Source organism: Berghia stephanieae, chromosome 3 (assembly GCF_034508935.2).
Source record: "Berghia stephanieae isolate SIO BIC M18660-M18661 chromosome 3, UCSD_Bste_1.3, whole genome shotgun sequence".
Lineage (NCBI taxonomy): Eukaryota > Metazoa > Mollusca > Gastropoda > Nudibranchia > Aeolidiidae > Berghia > Berghia stephanieae.
The window spans coordinates 50,613,484-50,633,724 of NC_088362.1; the positions used below are offsets into that span (position 1 = coordinate 50,613,484).

At 32.7% G+C, this 20,241-nt stretch overlaps 1 protein-coding gene across 1 annotated transcript in view; it reads right to left on the reverse strand.

Annotated features, from left to right (window-relative positions):
* LOC144969270 (uncharacterized) overlaps positions 1–20,241 on the reverse strand; it is a 48,785-nt gene that overhangs the window by 17,572 nt on the left and 10,972 nt on the right. Inside the window, exons 7-17 of the mRNA XM_078908382.1 lie at positions 17,220–17,354; positions 15,227–15,523; positions 13,714–14,004; positions 12,485–12,775; positions 10,946–11,209; positions 8,807–9,079; positions 7,524–7,787; positions 3,793–4,062; positions 3,180–3,440; positions 2,216–2,482; positions 644–901 (exon numbers count right to left, since the gene is read on the reverse strand). Of these exons, the coding sequence (XP_078764508.1) occupies positions 644–901; positions 2,216–2,482; positions 3,180–3,440; positions 3,793–4,062; positions 7,524–7,787; positions 8,807–9,079; positions 10,946–11,209; positions 12,485–12,775; positions 13,714–14,004; positions 15,227–15,523; positions 17,220–17,354 (2,871 nt within the window). The remainder of the gene's footprint in view (positions 1–643; positions 902–2,215; positions 2,483–3,179; positions 3,441–3,792; positions 4,063–7,523; positions 7,788–8,806; positions 9,080–10,945; positions 11,210–12,484; positions 12,776–13,713; positions 14,005–15,226; positions 15,524–17,219; positions 17,355–20,241) is intronic.

Sequence of the window (20,241 nt, forward strand, 5' to 3'; positions counted from 1 at the left end):
CTGTTCCCAACCTAGCAATATCCAAGTAAGGCATTTGATTCGATGTCATAGTGGGTTGGAATGAAGGTAAGTCACGACAAGTTATTGCTACAAAATTATATTTTTAAATCCCTCTTTGAGAATGTGATTAAAGGTCATCATCATATCAGAAATCAAAACAAAAGAAGAAGAAAAAAGAAAAGAAAAGAAAAACCCCAACCCATCATTGTAGGAATTAATGATTTGAATGCACAGTAATGACTTTTCATCTATTTTCCTGATTTGAATACTTAGAGGTGAGCCAGAAACTGAGAAATTATGACCAAAAGTATAACAAAAATTGTTTCAAAAACTCTTTTTAACAATGGGCAAAGCCAGTTGTTTAATTTGATGAACAAATAGCAAAAGAAAAAATAATTTGAAACTCAGAAACTTATACATTCTAAAATCATAAATACTCGCATATCATTATATCAATCATTGATTTTGATTCATGGCTTTTTTTTCTAATAGTAAAATAACTGTTGTCCCAACTTATCCAATTAAATGACTTATTGACACAGTATCTTTTTCTCTTTGATTGTATTACAGTAATGGGAATAGAGATGATAGAAGCTTAAACTGTAAATATAAGGATCAAAGGTCATCTTTTGTCTCAACTCACTGGGAATTCTTGTGGTGATTGGGGCTTCTGTGCCACGAATCTTTCTGTAACAAACCCTGAATTTAGCTTCACAATTATTGGTGACCTTGACAAATGACCCCCGCACGAAGAAACTCTTCTTAAATTTGCAGGAATTGGACAGTTTTTTCAGTAGAGTCAGCGTGACAATGCGGACGTCATTTCCTTTGTCATCAACAATTCTAACTCTGTCCACGGGTTTCTTTTTTGTGCTCTTTAAGGTCACCTCCTTGCAATTCTCTAGAGGGGACAAAAAAAGAAGCAAAATTGGTTTAATATCTGGTACTGACCAAGTATAATTCAATTGCAATAAATTGAGTTACAATGTAATATATTTAACATTTTGAGAAAACCTCATATACAGTTCTGATGCTTTCAATCTCAAAAACGTAAATCAAATTTTAGAAAGATTTTCAGAAATATTGTATAAATCAACTGTTAAGAGATTGTAAATAATATTCAGACCAAACAGAGGTACCATAATTATAGAAAATAAAAACTCAAAATGAAACATGATATAGTATGAGATTTGTGCGATTGTGCGATTTTATTTTACAATTTTTCTACCAAAATATCACTATAATCATTAGCTATGTTAATTAGAATATGTATACATGTCCTGAATTGAATAAAAACTTTTTAGACAGAGGTTTGCTGTGAAGAGCTTTCCTTGATCTGGTCTACAAGTGGGGAGACTTTAATGGATGAATATATCTCCCATTTCATATACATCTTTTATAATTGTGGACCATCTTCTAATTTGTTAACCGGTTTCAAGTAAACAAAGACTTCAGTGACAATAATTGTTGTGAGTAAATAGCACCAAAATACATCAGAAGTTTACTTGAGGTCTGTTTTAACGTGTCAAGTTTACTTAATGTAACTATAAAGTGAAGAATTTGTTTTCATTCTTAAAAGGAAAGAGTTTTTAATGTTATATATAGCTAATTTTCAGACAACATGTCCATCTTTGAACCCAACCATTCCTTACTAAGTCTTTTTATCATACTACTTTGGCATCTATTGTTTCTAAAATTAACTAACCCAAAATTGGTTTATTGGAAAATATAAATTATAGTTAGTATGCGCTTGGCTAAGAAGCTCATAACATTGCCATCCGGAAGTATAACGTACCAACACACAAAACTGTGTGTATCCATGAACGTTTATAGTCTGGTTGATACAGTTCAGTGAGCATTACTCATAAACGCGGATGGCAAAAAACAATAACAAAGACCCCATTGACGTCAACTGCATACTATCTATACTCTCTCTCTCCCCTTTTCTGTAATCTGTTTGTTGTTAGAATTTCATTTACAATCCGCATCTGATGCTTTGTGGAAACCATCTCCAAGTTATAAATATCAATATCCAAGTTTATATCCTTTTTTGCTCGGAATTTCTTCAGGTTTGTCCTTGACATTGTAATAAGTCATTTCTTATCATTTGTAAACAAGAATTAGCATATTATTTTCTTCATTATCCAATATTTAATCTTTGAATTAACGAAAAATATAATGTCCTCTTAGCTAATTATAGTTAATGATCTCTTACTTGGTGGCTTTTTAGTGGTTAAAGGAGCTAGTGTGGGTCCACCTTTGACCCTGTAACAGACTTTGAAATCCCCGTTACAGTTGTCTTTGACAGTGACAACAGATCCTTGGAAGAAGAAATTTTTCCATTCTTTGCAGATTTTCTTAGAAAATTCTTTCTCTACGGTGATGGAGACAATCACGACTTTTCTCCCCTTCTTGTCTTTAATTGTTTTCTTCACAGGGTTGTTCTTGGTGCTTTTCAGTTCTATCCTTTTGCATTTTACATCTGAAAATATAAGAGATAAAAAAGATATGTGTCAAAATTATTTCGGAATCAACTAAATGAAGAAAATTGAATTCAAATTAAAACGTGATTATAATATAAACAATTAGAATTTTATAGAAACATATTCCATTTTGTCATCGTATAGAGGTCTCTACATTGGTTGTAGCCGACATTTTATGATGAAACAAAATTTGAAATTTAGCACCAAGTTCGTCGCAACATTATATCGTTTTGATGCGACTTTTATACCAGTCTTCTTTATAAAAATTCCTTGCTCAACTATTGTGATAGTGTAAATTTGTGTGTCACTTTGATAAATAAGAACTGGTTTGATCTCTTATCATCGTCAGTTTAGTCAGCATTAAACTTAAAAATTGCCAATTTATTATACTAATCACTGGTCTATGACACTCCTTCATGATTTTGTTTGGATATTTTACTTTTTAAAAGCAAACATCAGCAATCACAGAGGTTTCAAAAAATGTGGGTTTTTGTACTCTTCATATATCATCTAATGATTTAAGTTCTACTGAAATCGAAAAGAGGAGGGCGGGGGGTAAAAAAATCAAACTCCCCAGATATTATCTCATCAATGATTATACATCAATCCCAATGTTGATAACACTCAAAAACAAGAGGACTCCTCTATGTCTGAAAATAATCAAATCACAAAATTATTACAATACAGATTACTCACTGGGAATTCTTGTAGTAAGGGGGGCTTCTGTGCCGCGAATCTTCTTGTAACAAACCCTGAACTTGGCTTCGCAGTTATTGATGACCTTGACAAAAGACCCACGGACAAAGAAACTCTTCTTGAACTTGCAAGAATCCTTGGAGAATTTTTTAACTATAGTCAGAGAGACAATACGGACGTCTTTTCCTTTTTCATCTACAATTCTAACCTTGTCCACAGGTTTCTTCTTGGTGCTCTTTAAGGTTATCAACTTGCAGTTCTCTAATAGGAAAAATAAGAATATTGTTTAAAGAGGGGAAATAACATTTTAAAATTTGTTCCAATTATTCAAATTCCAGTACTAGCGATATAGAATTTTTACCTATCGTAGTATACGACAAAATAGTTACCACCAACCGTAACGCTATTTTCCACAATGATATTAAGACAACATCTGTTTTGATGTCTTAGTTAAATCTTGTTACATTATGCGAATGCATAATGGGATGAGAAATAAAATCATGTGTACTCTAAGAAACTACGTATATCCATAATGTGTTAAGAGAATCTGCTCGCTCATTGGGGAAGCTGATGTGAGGGAAAAACATACTTTCGAAAGTTAAGGGCTACTTACTTGGCTTTCTGGTTGTGGTAATTGGAGCAACGGTAGATCGGCCTTTGGTCCTAAAGCAAACTTTAAATTCTGCATGACATTTATCCTTGGCACTGACAACAGATCCTCTAAAGTAGAAATTCTTCCATTCCTCGCAAATTCTCTTAGAGAATTCCTTCTCCAGGTTTATGTGAACTATCTCGGCCTTTTTCCCCTTTCCATTTTTAATCACCTTAGAGTCTACAGGATTATCCTTGTTGCTCTTTAATGTTATTTTGGTGCATTTCACGACTAAGGAAAAACAAAGGAATTTTTTAAAATTGTTACATAATGAAGCACGAGCTCTTTGAACACGAACCCACTCAGGTTGAGTAAGTAATTTTATAATAATAAGAAGAGGAAGAAGAAGAAAAGGAAGAAAAAAAGAAGATCAACGAGAAGGAGATCAACAAGAAGAAGAGGTAGAAGAAGAAGAAATCATTAATGTCATATGTTTGCACATGCACAATTCATATCAACTATGTATATGGTGCTGTGGTTCAAACAAAACATACTACCAAGATACCAATAGCCAGCGTTATCAATAGTCGTAAATATCGCACACCAACAGTACATTCTAATGACTATACATTTATGGAAATTTATTAATACACTAAATTATAAATTAATATTTTTAAACGGAATCAATTAAACTTGAAGCAAAGCGTAGTGCTGGGACAGGAACAATAAATGAAATAATCCAAATGACAGATACTGTCATTGTTGATCTACCCATTCAACATTTGGACAGTGGCATAAAAATGCAAAGTCAAAGGAAAAAGTATTGCTAATAAAAAGAAATAGAAAATAGATATAACAAGATATCAGAAAACGCATTAAAAACCTGGAATGGTAACCAAACAACAAGGCTAAACATAGAAAGAATTGGAAGAACATTTTAAATCAACGACCGTTTAGAATTTCAAAGGTTGAGGTAGAAAATGTTACATTGACTAACAGCCCTGACATAACTAAAATGAAAAAAGAACACCCAAGAAGAAAGCTGTATGGACCACGTGTACGTATAAACTCAATAGTTGAAGATAAACTAAGCTCAGGACCCAAATTCAAGAAAGTGTTTAACACTTCAAAAACATCAGGCCAATAAAGGAGAAGGATATAAGTTTATCGCATTCTTTATAAATAGGTACAAACATCGCCAACATTTAACTTTTGATGGAATGTTTGAAAATCTTTAAGATCTATATTAATATATGGAACTTTTGAAAATGAACAGATTCACAGAAATCCTCACTTGTATACGATCAAAAGTAGAATATACTGGCCAACAGCCAACGTGGCTTCCGTAGCACCTTAACACATCAGACACGGTTTGGGCTTACCAATGGCTAGTATCAAAATAATGCTGATAAAATTAAAATAGTCACTTGCATTGGAAGCATCAACGTTTTTAGTTCCCAGACACAATAGATGATGACAAATTAAATTCCTTCGAACTCAGCAATACACATCTATTGGAAAATAATCATGGCGACTAAAGAAAAGATGTTTTCAGTAATAACGGTAACCAAGGCCAAGTCTCAGAACAGTTTTGTGAAATAAAAAAAAATCTAGAATATGCCCCACAAATCGAACATTTATATATCACAATATCCACTTAACGTACAAGGAGTCCCCAACCAACAGCAACATTTAACATTTTAGACGAGACATAACGCTTGATAGGCGATATTACACGTTTTTTCCAGACAAAGACAACGCTGTTCACAGCCAGGTATTCATTTTACACATGAGAACGTTAGATAATGTGAGAAAAGAGCCAGCCTTTTCTAAGGACCTAACTCACGCAGCTAAAGGGCTATGCTAATTTTTGAAAATCACCCTCAAAGAAAAGATATGCATGGTGATATAAATGGTGTAGACTTTAACCACTTGGATGTAGATGGGGTGCAAGGTATATTGGGGAAAATACTGCCAGGGTGCCAGGTACAAGAATAAAAACAAAATCACGACACTATCAAAAACACAAACTACTGGAAAAACTCTGGAAAGCTACCTGGATTGATTGGTTATGGCGAAGATACGGAAAAAGAGAACAATTATCAACTGATGCTTCACAAAATTAGTTTCATATTAGACTCCTAAAATAAATAATATTATACAGTGCGTGAAATAAAAGAAATAACAGAAAATAGAATTGGTGCAGTTCAAAGGAAACAGTCGATAACATTAATCAATATTCGCAATACAACTTTGATCACACAAAAATCACTGCGCAAAAAATGAAAAACAAAACCGTTATTTATACAAATCTTGGAATATTTATATTCATCCTATATATATAAAATATATATTATATATATATATATATATATATATATATATATTGAATCGTGTTTGATACAAATATGGTACGAAAAGTGCTCGACATGTAGTAATGGAGCGAATTATTATTTTTAAAAAATATTTACCACAATGTTTGAGACAGTCTACAGACAGTTTGAGACAGTCAAACACCCTCATGAAGCCACACTCAACACGAAAAGTGAGATGTACGGAACGTGTCCACATCGGCGGAAATTCTTGTTAATTAACTTTAAACCGGAACCACTTCAAGAAACAACAACAGTCAACAAAACAACTCAGTCCTGACGATGGCAAATTTAGCCTGAAACATTAATGTAGACTGTCTCAAACATTTTGGTAAATATTTTTAAAAAATAATATATATATATATATATATATATATATATATATATATATATATATATATATATATATATATATATATATTATATATTATATATATATATATATTAAAATTAAAGTTATGCCTTTTTTCGCCTAGGCAGTCCACGAAGGAATATAGATAACTCATCAAACAAGATGTCTGACGGCAAAGGAATCACCCATGTTGTCCAAGTGAGCAAATTGGGGGGGGGGGGGGGGTGGGGTGGGGTTAATAATCTTGCTCAAGGAAAAAAACGAAAGTGCCTGAAGCGGGGCTCGAACCCGGGTCATACGGATCACAGTGCAATGCCTTAACCACTCGGCCACTAATATAATATATTATATATATATTAACACAAAAGTATACCAGCAAACAAAGCCATGGCAGCATGATTAATTTTTAAATACGGATATAAAACCACTAAAAGAAAGAACAATTACAAGACTGTAGGTTAAAATCGCGTTTTGATGATTATGAATATATAACTGAAACTGCTCGCGACCTGAAGTATTCAAGATTATGACATACGACTACCAGCAATGGCAAAATGATTGGTAAAATCATATGAGTATCACAGTTTGTTCAATGAATAATGAAAGATAGTAAGGCATTATCAAAATTTCTACCTCAAAAATATTAACTCAAACATTTTATATTTAAAACGTTCAAACTGAATCATTCATGTGTTGATTGCCACATGAAGTTTCCATCACAAATGTCAAATAAATTTTTGGGATTAAATACTTTTCCTTATCTGAAATGACAATCAATATTTTATACCAAAAATAATCAAAACAAAACAAAATAAAGTGTTCATATTAAGATTGTCAAGTCAAAAAATCTATATCGAACATGTCAAATCAAACCTTAAATGTCAAACCAGACCGTCTAGATGAAAAATTTCAAATCGCATCGTCTAGATCAAAGTCAAATCATATCTTCTACACCTAAAATGGCAAATCAATGTTTCTCTACCTAAATTGTTAAATAAAATCAATTATATTTTAGACCACAAACTTACAAGGTGGAGGTCGCCTGGTTGTAGTTATTTCTCCTAGCTTGCCTTTCTTGTAACAAATCAAAAACTTTCCATAACATTTCCCTTTGACGATGACGATAGAGTTTTTAAAGGTGACGCTATTCCCCATCTTGCACTTATCTTTGGAAAACTCCTTGACAATCTTCACAGACTTGACAATGACCTCCTTTCCATTGTTGTCAGTAATCAACTGTTTGTTTACAATCTTGCCCTCTCTACTCTCTATTTCTATCGTCTTACAGTTCCCTGAGAAAATAGAAATTAATTTGTTTTTGAAAGGAAATGTTATAAGTTCAATGATTTTTTTGTTTACATATTTTAACTCATTTAGCATCAAATAATTTACTTGTAATTCATTCGCAACACTAGTTTTGTATTGTTAGCCTTCTAAACCATACTTTTCTCCATGTTAACGAACATGGTTGTGAACGGTTGAAATAATCCTGATAACTAACAATTTAGTCTTTGAGCATTGTCCACTTAGAGAAATAAATACTGGATCGCCTTTGAAGAACGGTAATGAAACTAAGCGGTTTATAAATAGAATATTTTCTTTCATTTCTTTCAATGAAATGTTTGCAGATTTAATTTAAAGTTAGACTCTATTATGAGATTGTAAGACAAAACATTTAAAACTGTTTTTGGGGGGTAAAAAAAGAAAAGAAAAGAGAATGCGTCTTTATTTTAGATTTTTCAAAGAGCTTTGATACAATTTTTGTGTAACCTCTCGGCCATTTCTTGCCTTAAAAAAACAATTGACATTTACATTTTGGTAGTGGAATCACATCAAAAATTTAAAGATGGAATACAGACTATGAGGAAAGTATTATAAATTTTCTTGTTAAATTTGAACATTCAACATCAATCGAATGTTCAGTCTGTCTGAGTCAGTCTATTTATATGAAAAAGATGATGATATAAACTTCAGTCTTTAAAATAGAAAAAAAAGAGAAATCTTTTTAGAATATTTTACTACACCTAAGACATCTATATGAATAACACAATTTCTGTATTGCATAACACAACATAAAATTATTCCTCAAATCATCACACTCTTTATCAACAAAACAATATTCTAGATTTATTATTTGTTTTTATTGTTTGGTATGCATCAAGGTACAAAATGGAAGGTGACAACAAATGAAAACAGAAATGTGGAGGAAACACAGTCTGATATTTCTTTAAAAAATTAAATAGAAATTTTTGTTTCATTGGAGCAGCTGGTACAAAAAACAACGCAATAAATATAGTCAATTGATACTTACTGCTTGGCTTTTTGGTTGTAGTAATAGGGGCAACGGTAGTTCGACCTTTGGCCCTGTAACACACTTTAAATTCTCCTTCACATTTGTCCTTGACTGTGACAACTGATCCTCTAAAGTAAAAATTCTGCCATTCCAAGCAAATTCCTTTTGAGAATTCTTTCTCCAAGCTTATATGTATGATTGTGGCTTTTTTCCCCTTTTCAGTTTTAATTGTCTTGGAATCCACACGCTTATCCTTGGTGCTCTTTAATTTAATCTTGACGCATTTCACGGCTATGGAAAACAAGTGTAAAATTATTACAAATATGACACTAGAAAATGTATAAGAAATACAAATGTTAAACATACAGGTCATTATCGCGACAAATACATATACACAACTTAGAGCAAATAGGTCAAATTTCCAGATCCAAAATGCCAAATCCTTCCTTCCACAGTAAAATGCTAAGTCCAACCTTCCACACAAAAATACCAAATCCAACCTTCCACACAAAAATACCAAATCCAACATTTCCACACAAAAATACCAAATCCAACCTTCCACACTAAAATGTCTAATCCAACCTTCCGCACTGAAATGCCAAATCCAACCTTCCACACTAAAATGCCAGATCCAACCTTCCACACTAAAATGCCCAATCCAACCCTTCCACACTAAAATGCCAAATCCAACCTTCCACATTAAAATGACGAATCCAACCTTCCACACCAAATAAATACCAAATCCAACCTTCTACACTAAAATGCCAAATCCAACCTTCCACACTAAAATGACGAATCCAACCTTCCACGCCAAATAAATTCCAAATCCAACCTTCTACACTAAAATGCCAAATCCAACCCTTCCACACTAAAATGCCAAATCCAACCCTTCCACACTAAAATGCCAAATCCAACCCTTCCACACTAAAATGCCAAATCCAACCCTTCCACACTAAAATGCCAAATCCAACCCTTCCACACTAAAATGCCAAATCCAACCCTTCCACACTAAAATGTCAAATCCAACCTTCCGCACTGAAATGCCAGATCCAACCTTCCACACTAAAATGCCCAATTCAACCTTCCACACTAAAATGACGAATCCAACCTTCCACACCAAATAAATACCAAATCCAACCCTCCCCACTAAAATGCCAAATCCAACCTTCCACACCAAATAAATGTCAAATCCAACCTTCCACACCAAATAAATGCCAAATCCAATCTTCCACACTAAAATGTCAAATACAAATTTTTCTAGACTTAAATTGTCTTTGTGTGGCTATGTGGTCTTGTGGTATGACACTTGTTTTCGGGTCGGAAGCTCCTGGGTTCGAGCCTCGCTAGGTGCATAGTTAAGATCTTGGAAAAGGTTCTTTATTCACATTTTCTCACTGTACTCAGGTATGAAATGAGTATCTGACCGTTAACAGCATTGTTTGTGTCGGAATAAAAATTGCAATATCGCCTAACAAGCGCCGTTTCTCGTTCTATATGTTAGGTGTTGCTGTTGGCGTGTGGTCCATTGTAAAGCGCTTTGAGCACGTTTAGTAGATATTGCTATACTTTAAAAGCACGAGTCAATAGCTCAAGTTAATCAAATCAAATCTATCAATCTAAAATTTAAATTAAAACTTAAGTATATAAAAATCTTAAATCAAATTTTCTATATCTAAAATATCATAGTAGTGTGTCTATATATTAATATAATCAATAATTAAAATGACAAATCAAATCTTTCATATCTAAATTACCAAATCTAATCGCGCATGTAAAAATGTCAAATCAAGTCTACAATACCTAAAGTAATAAATCTAATATCCAATAACTAACATGTCAAATAGAAGCATCCAACTTACGACTCCAATATGAATGAATATTCGGCTATAGGCATTGACAGATAAAGTAAGAGTGCTTATATAAAAAGGGCGTATAACAGGTGATGTGTAATGTATCATTAAATGAAAAGTTGGTTCTATAGGTCCTGCTGGTATGGGAGGGGAGGGGGAATGAAGCATTGTGAAGTGCATTGAGCAAAGTGAATCCTAAAATGGGCTACATAAATGGTCATATTTAGTCATATATTCATCTAATCATTTATCATTTTATTTCATATATTTATTATTTCATGTGTTCTATTTGAGGAAGCAAACTTACAAGGTGGAGGTCGCCTGGTTGTAGTTATTTGTCCTGACGTGCCTTTCTTGTAACAAATCAAAAACTTCCCATGGCATTTCCCTCTAACTCTGACGATTGAACCTCTAAAGGTAACGGTTTTTCCCATCATGCATTTATCCTTAGAGAATTCCTTGACAATCTTGACAGATTTGACAATGACCTCCTTTCCATCCTTGTCTATGATCACCTTCTTCTTTACAAGCTTGTCATCTGTACTTTCTATTTCGAACGTCTTGCAGTTTCCTGAGGATAGGCATTGTTTTGTTTTTCAAATGGGAAGTGTTTTTAGATTTACTCTACTGACTATATGTAATCTATATTTTCTTAAATACAGCTGAAATACAGTTGACTTTGGACATAAGCACCGCAAATGAGAGGAGACCAACGTGTACTTATTTGCAGGTCTGGTGACCCAAATCGTTATGGTCACATTGTTGAAATGGATTTACTCTCAAAATAACACAAAATATTGTCCATTACAACACCATAATTTGCGGTCAGTTATCAGACCTGCATTATATGTACACGTAAGGGGGAAAATAAAACATGTATACTGCAAAAATATACTTGACCAGGAGCTGGAAAAAGACAAAATTTGTGTTTATAATTTAATCGTGCTAATATTTCTTTAACTCTTTCCTTTGATTAAAGGTTTATGGATAAAATTGATGTGATTAACAAAATTTCCAAATGATAATACATTGCTTCTGTTATTAAAATAAGTTTTCCAATCTCCCATCATAAAAATTGAATATATAGAACCTCCATAAACACTATAGAATATGCAAGATATGAAAAAGACATTTATTCACACACACACACACACACACACACACACACACACTCACATATATATATATATATATTATATATATATATTATATATATATATATATATATATATATATATATTATAAAACAGATAAGCACATAAATTACAATAAAATTCAGATACTGCTGTCAGTCACCTTTAATAAACAAACAATTTTGAGTAAAATATAAATATCATTTATTAAATTGAAAAAAAATATGGAAAGCAATCAAAGTTATTTACACTTCGAAACAACTTTGTTTTGTTGCAGTGATTACTATTTTCATTCGCATTGGGTGTCTATCATTCTATTAATAATTATGATAAATACAATAAATGACATTTGTATAGCACCTTACCCCGATTTCAACAGACTCTGTACGCTTATTGATACTAAGCATAAAGGTAAAATACTCACAACATTTGCTAGCCGGATATAAAGTACCAAAACACAAAACTATGCGTTGCATTAAACGTTTATAGTGTGATTGATATAGTTTAGTGAGAACTAATCATTTAAATAGCTACCTGAAAACAATAACAAAGAGCTGAGGATGTCAGTTTCGTTTCTTTTATAAATGTAAGCAATTTACATTACACAATTCGGCTTTGCATGAACCCTAAGTGACCAATGCTTAAAAAGAAAATCGGTAATGAACAAAATGAATATTAACAGCTTAGAGAAAGAACAAACTGCGCTAACATACGTTTTGGGGGTTTTCCAGTAGTTTTGGGTGGTTCCTTTGTCCCCTCACTGGGTTTGGGTCGCCGACGGACTCTGTAGCAAACTTTGAAAAAGCCTTGACATTTATTGATGGCTATTGCTTTGGAACCACGGAAGTAGAACGTCTGCCATTCCTTACAAATGTTATTGGATGTTTCTTTCTTCAGTACTATTGTGACAATAGTTACAGTTTTTCCATTGGGATCTGTTACTAAGTTAGTATCAACTGGTTTGTCGTCTGTACTCTTCAACTCAATCATTTTACACTTGGCAACTGAGAAAGTCAAATAACACAATAGATTTTAAAGTGATGATGGTGATGATGATGATGATGATAATGACGATGATGATGATGAAGATGACAGTGGTAATGGTAATGTAGATGATGATAGTGGTGATGCTGCTGCTGCTGATGATGATAATGATGATGATGGTGGTGGTGGTGGTGTTGGTAAAGATGATGATGATGATGATGCATTGCATTTGTTTGGTAATCTAAACATCGTTTTGATGTTAGCAGCTTGCTCAATATTGTTGGCCACAAACAACACATGTTTTGACCCGAGGAAACCTATGAATTTTATTTTGCCTGTGATAGAGAGAACTATTATGGCGCCAGAGGTAATGCAGATCTCAAGTTCCTCCAAAGGTCAAACGCATAGGATAAACCTTAATAGAAAAAAACTAATGCAAAGAGGGTGAACGATTTTTTACGGTATGGTCATGGATCCAATTCTTTTCTTTATTTACATAATAGACTAACCTTAATGAACTCAAAATGCGAGCTTTAAAAACCATACTCAAAATGGTAAAAAAGTAAAATATATAGACCTCCACATTAGCAAATTTTCATACATAGACAGCATAACTATAAAACCCCAAACATTAATACTGCCTATCTGCGAAGAAACATCAATGCCTGCCCAGAGACTATCAACTCCAAATTCGACTTTGGGATATGTCTGTGTCGTGGGGATCCATTTATGTAAAGAAAAGAACATTTAAAAAAGTTTTGCACGAAAGATCATTTGGCTTAGCCTGGGTGACAGATATTCATACAATTTTTGCAACATAAACTCATTATGGCCTTGTAAGTAGAATAACTTTCAAATAATTCATCTACAAGACATTTATAAAAGATGAATCAAAAATGTGTATTACGATATTGAGAGGTTCTGTAAAAAAGAACTCTTTATATAATTAAATACATACATGGTTTTGCGGGTGTTGTTGTGATTGGTGCTTCAGTTCCTCCAGTGGGTTTAGTAGGTCTACGAGGGATTCTGTAGCAAACTTTGAATAATCCTTGACATTTATTAATGGCAAAAACTTTAGAGCCACGGAAGTAGAACGTCTGCCACTCCTTACAAATGTTATTGGATGTTTCTTTCTCCAGTACTATTGTCACAATTTTAACTGGCTTTCCTCTAAGATCTGTTACTTTGTTAGTATCAACTGGGTTGTCAGCTGTACTCTTCAACTCAATCATTTTACACTTGGCAACTGGGAAAGCCAAATAACACAATAGGTAAATTGATGATGATGATGATGATGATGATGATGATGATGATGATAGTGATAATGATGATGATGATGATGATGATGATGATGATGATGATGATGATGATGATGATGATGATGATGATGATATAGAAGTACAGATTTAGAAGTACATAAGAATTACATTAATGAGAATAATAATTGTAATATTGAAATAATGTTGTCCGTGCTTCAAGAATTTGTGGCTGAGCAGTTCAATGTCTCGTATAAGCAATTTTGGGTATGGACATTTCATAGATGACAATGATCACAAAACAATGTCCTCGAGTAAGGCAACCCAGGTGTGAATGAGTACCAGCTATTGACAGTGACTGCTATTGTTAAAAAAATTGATACCAAAACACCTCTAATAGGTAATTTGCACTTTATGATATGGAAATATTGAGTTTGGTGATTCAATATAAATAATATGCCAAACAGAGGCTAATATTTATTCATATTGGTCATAGTCTTAACTGTTGATATTTGCACAGTTTTAACAATGCCTTTTCATTGCTTTTTGTTGTTGACTGAAGAATGGGTTTGAGCCCGATAAGTTCAGTTTTTTTGGTATTTTGTTATTTTTTGAAGCTGTTATATTCGTTTTTGTTTATTACTTTTTACAGTCCACAGCTTCTAGCAGATTAATTCCACTCCTACTTTATTATACTATCAATAAGCATACATTCATTAAGGGTGAATCACTTATAGGCAAGTAAAACATACTGTAATCAGTCGCTGCTAACCAATTTGACTCGTTTGAAGATTTATACTCCACAGCAAAAGAAAGGATTGTTGGATAAATATATTATGTAAAGCATGTATAGATGAAGTCTTTAACTGATGTTTGGAAACAGTTTACCCCTCTCCTTACCAACCATAGGAAAATCGTCACATTCGTTACGATGCAACCGACAATCTTCTAATTCTGATTTCTCTTGTATATCACAAAATTTAAAGAAATGCTTTGATAACAGCTATAATTACTAAACATTAGGTTGTAGAGCTCGTTTTGCTGAACAACATTCTGTATAGAATGCACTTATTACTTTTTGTTTCAGTAAGAAAAGTCTATTTTTGTGTTTGGTGGGTGTGAATATTCGGGCGAAATTCTAAAATGGCTGGTAAGGAGAGGGTTAAGAGGAAAACTGAGGTAGAGATGATTTTTGTATACAGACATACATACCTGGCTTTGGTATTTTGAGAGTTGTTGTGATTGGTGCTTCAGTTCCTCCTGTGGGTTTAGTAGGTCTACGACGGATTATGTAGCAAACTTTGAATAATCCTTGACATTTATTGATGGCGAAAACTTTAGAGCCACGGAAGTAGAACGTCTGCCACTCCTTACAAATGTTATTGGATGTTTCTTTCTCCAGTACTATTGTCACAATTTTAACAGATCTACCATTGGGATCTGTTACTTTAGCAATATCTACTGGATTGCCAGCTGTACTCTTCAATTGGACGAATTCACACTTGGCAACTGGGAAAGCCAAACAACACAATAAGCAAATTGATGATGAGTATGATAATGATGATGGCATTACATACATTTAAAAATACAGATCTGTAGTAAGACCAACTTTAAGATATGAAAACTGCATTTGGGGCCTCTTTATAAAAGACGGTTCGAAGTTTTGGAAAAATGTCAAAGATGCGCAACTAAATTTTTACCAAGTTTTAACGGTATATCATAATATGAAGAGATATTAGTTTAAAGATTAAAACTGCCATCACCAAAGTGTAGTGGAAAAAAGGGTGATATTTTACTACTTTTACAATAGACTTGTCTTTGGTCTGCATAACAAAGATCAATACTTTTTAAAAATGTGTCTTGGATTACACTTACGCGAGGTGATAACATTAAAACATTCCTTATCAGATGTTCTACTACTATCCCACAGAATTCATCTAACGTTCAGTTACGACATGGAATTCATTTGATTTTAATACGAAAACTATGAAACAATGAAGGTTCTCCAAAATACTGTTTGATAAAGAACTTCACGCCTTGAATACGTATACGGTGAGTGAGACTTTGTTTGTTTTGTCTAGTTTATCATGCTTCCGATCAACAAATTGAAAATTTAAGTTGTTATTTATACACCAACTTGTCCTGTCTGTACTCGTATCTATATTGTTTAGCCTACTTATCTATGCATCACTTTGATCTTTTATATAAATATATGGCAGGGTATTTAAAGGTCTTCTGACGCATGTGACCCGTGAATATTGTGGTATGATATGATGTAGACGTTTACTAATGATTAAAAAACTGAGTTCGTTCAAATAAAAACAAAACAAAAGAGGTTTTAAGAAATTGCTTGTTTCAGTGTAAAAATGTGGCCATTGATAATCGTAGTAATCGATACACAAAGGTAAAGAAACAATTCGAATCCCAGAAGTAAATAGGTATACCTTTCAAAATCCTATTATAATCAGTTCATGAAATAAACATAATTCATTATTGATTTAAGACAAAAATTACATTAATGAGAATAATAATTGTAATATTGAAATAATGTTGCTCCTGCTTCAAGCCAAGTATTCGTGGCTGAGCAGATCAATGTTTTCAAATTTAAATAAAATCAAGCAATATTGGGTATGGTCATCCTATGGATGACATTGATCACAAAACGGTGTGTTCCAGTAAGACACATCACATACATTAATCCCTTCAATCCAGGTGTGAATGCGTATCATCTATTAACAGTGACCTATATTGTAAGAGTATTAATACAAAAATGTCTAATAGGCAATTTATACTTCACGATATGGAAATATTGATCTCGGTGAATCCATAGAAATACGTAATATGCCAAACAAAGGCGCATGTTTATCCATATTGGTCAGGGCCGCAACTGTAGATATACGCACAATTTTTAACAAGACATAAAATAATGTTGTATTCGTAAGAAGAAATTTTCAAATAATAATATATAATATATATAAGGAATAAAAAAAGGATGAATCAAAAATATACATCCTAATATACAGAGACATAAAAGTTTGTGTAATGGCAGACATACATGGTTTTCTGGTTGTTGTGATTGGCGCTTCTGTTGCTTCAGTGGGTTTAGGTCTGCGGCGGGTTTTGTAGCAAACTTTGAATAATCCTTGACATTTATTGATGGCAGTTACCTTGGAACCACGGAAGAAGAAAGTCTGCCATTCCTTACAAATGTTGGATGATATTTCTTTCTTTAACACGATTGTCACAATGACAACAGGTCTTCCATTGGGACCAGTTACCTTGACTGTATCTACTAGGTTATCTACAGTACTTTTTAACTCGACCATTTTACACTTGACAGCTGAAAGTACAAAAATCAATAATTTGATGATGATGATGATTATGGTGATAAAAATTATGGTGATTGTGATGATGCTGTCGATATTGATAATATAATTTGATGCTCCTTAGCTAACACAACGTAATTGTAAAAAACAAGTAACTATATATATATATATATATATATATATATATATATATATATATATATATATATATATATATCGGAAATGCATGATTTAAAACAAGGATTAATATAAAGTAGTTATAGACCTTGCAAAAATAAATTCCTCTTTTATACCACCTGTTTATGCACTACCTTTTTACTCCTTTACGAGGCGCTAGTGCTGCCAATCCTTTTTTACAACTGCAGTTCATGGGATCTTACAAAAAGATTTTGGACACCCTGGACCAGGGACGGCTGGTAATAATGGGCAGGGTGGGCAAATACCAGCCTGTTTTTTCAAGTTATATGCTGTATTATCAGGTCAGAAATAATCTAATTTAAATTAGATAATTTCAAAAGTTACTACTTAAACTTGATACTTCGTACTGAAATCAATTTGTGTGTATTTTTGATAGATTGCGAATCACCATGCATCATGTAATGCATAAACCAGGATACGCTCCTGTTCTTTTTTATCACCCCCCCCCCCCCCACCACCCAACCACTCCACTCCGCCCACATCGTCATCTCATCGTCACGTCGCCTGACGGCGAACTAACTCCGATTTTTGCTGTCTGGCCTCTCTAGTTCTAGGTCGGGCTAATTCAAATGAGCCCACCTTATTAACCAGTGAAAACTAAATAGAGATTTTGGCAAACGAACTTTTTCTTATTTATTGCCTTACTTGTGCTGGTACCATTGATGTAATGACTTTGGGAATGTTCCAGTATTGAATTAAATTTATTAATTTACTAATTTTATATCAATTTAGTATTAATTTGTGTTGTTTTTATATATTTGTTTATCCATTTAAACTTTTCTTTTTTTCTCGTTTTCTTTAGTGCTTCTCAAAACTCATTTATTTAAATTGTTTTCTTATTTGTTTTGTTGTTGTTGTTGTTTTGGGGTTGTTTTTTTTGTTTTGTTTTTTTAACAAATTAATTTGTTATTTTTTTTTTTTAATTCTTAAAGTAATTACCGCTGTATTTTTATTGCCAGACAAAATAATTTTGCAAAACAATGTCATTTTCTATTGTATTCCGTCTAATAAAACAAAACACTTTTATTCAAAAGTCACGACTAAATAAATATATAAAATACAACCACCATTTTGGTTTTCTCTGAGAAAAGGAGAGAGTTGAATTCTAACTAAGTTATAGAGGAAATACGGAAGGGTGGGCAGATTCCGTACTTGCCCGTCCTGAAGCTAATACATACATAAGATAGTTCGCGATGAAGAGGCGGGAAGCTCGGGGTTGGTTGGGTAAGGAGTAAAGATAACACGGTCGTTATAGTCTAACGAATGCATGAGGAGAAATTGGTAACATTATTTTGTCTTAATTGTATTGTATGAAGTATTGGCGAAAGCCTAAGATTAAATAAACTTTGTTTTTGTTTGTCTTATTTTGACTATGGAACTGATATTTGTCATAGCAGACCTGCCTACTTGAAATAGGAAAATAAAAATCGTAGTTTTCAGGGCTAATAAAATCGTAGATATTTTAACTACCCTTTAAAAAAAATGACCGGAATTTCGTCTCTTTTGATAGATATCAATTTTTTAAAAACGAGAACAAATGATTGGAAACGTAATAATGATGTGATGGTGGTAGTGATAGTGGTAGCGGTGGTGGTAGTAGTAATGATGGTGGTGGTAGTAATGATGATGGTAATATTATTATTGTTATTATTATTATCATTATCATTATTATTATTTATATTATTATTATTATTATTATTATTATTATTATTATTATTATTATTATTATTATTATCATTATTATTATTATTATTATTATCATTATTATTATTATTATTGTCATCATTATTATTATTGTTATTGTTATTATTATTATTATTATTATTATTATTATTATTATTATTATTATTATTATTATTATTATTATTATTGTACGTATTGGTGGTATTACTATTGTTGTATTTTTTTGTGGTTATTAATGGTATCAGTTTATTGTTTGGTTCCATTTACCATTTTTTTTTCCACTTTCATGTATGTGGTCATCAAATTCTATGATTTATTGTCGAAAGCCTAAGATTGAATAAACTTTGTAATATCGTATGGTAACCATCATTGTCGACGACATCGTCGTTGTCATCATAATCATCATTCATCATCATCATCATCATCATCATCATCATCATCATCATCATCATCATCATCATTAACAACAACAACAACAATATTAACAACAAGTACTACAATAGCAATAAAAACAATATCAACATCATCATAAAATTTCCGTCATCGTCTCCACAACTATCATTCTAACCAACAGCACCACCAAAACCACTACCATAATTACATCCTCCTCCACCACCACCACCACCGCTACCACTATTCCAACCACTACCACCACCGGCACAATCATTCTAATCATCAAGACAGCAGTGAAATGCAATTTGAGCTCTGAATGAAACTCGAGTCGTACCGCTGTTGTTGCTTCTCGATTAAAACTTTAAGGTTACTACATACTACTGAAAACCAGTCATGTAACAGAAATATTAATCTCGCCGTTGATGGATTAAAGCAAATCTTTAATTTTTCGAGTGAACGAAATGGACTTGTATTGTCAAGGTGTTGTCGCATTATGTCTCGTCGCTTTATTTTTTAGTTGTATTCTCTTTCGTGATTCATTTTTGATTACGTTTGGAATAATTAAAATCTACTGGTATTGTCATTTCATTTTGAATGTGATTATTTGTGGTTGAAATATTATTTTTT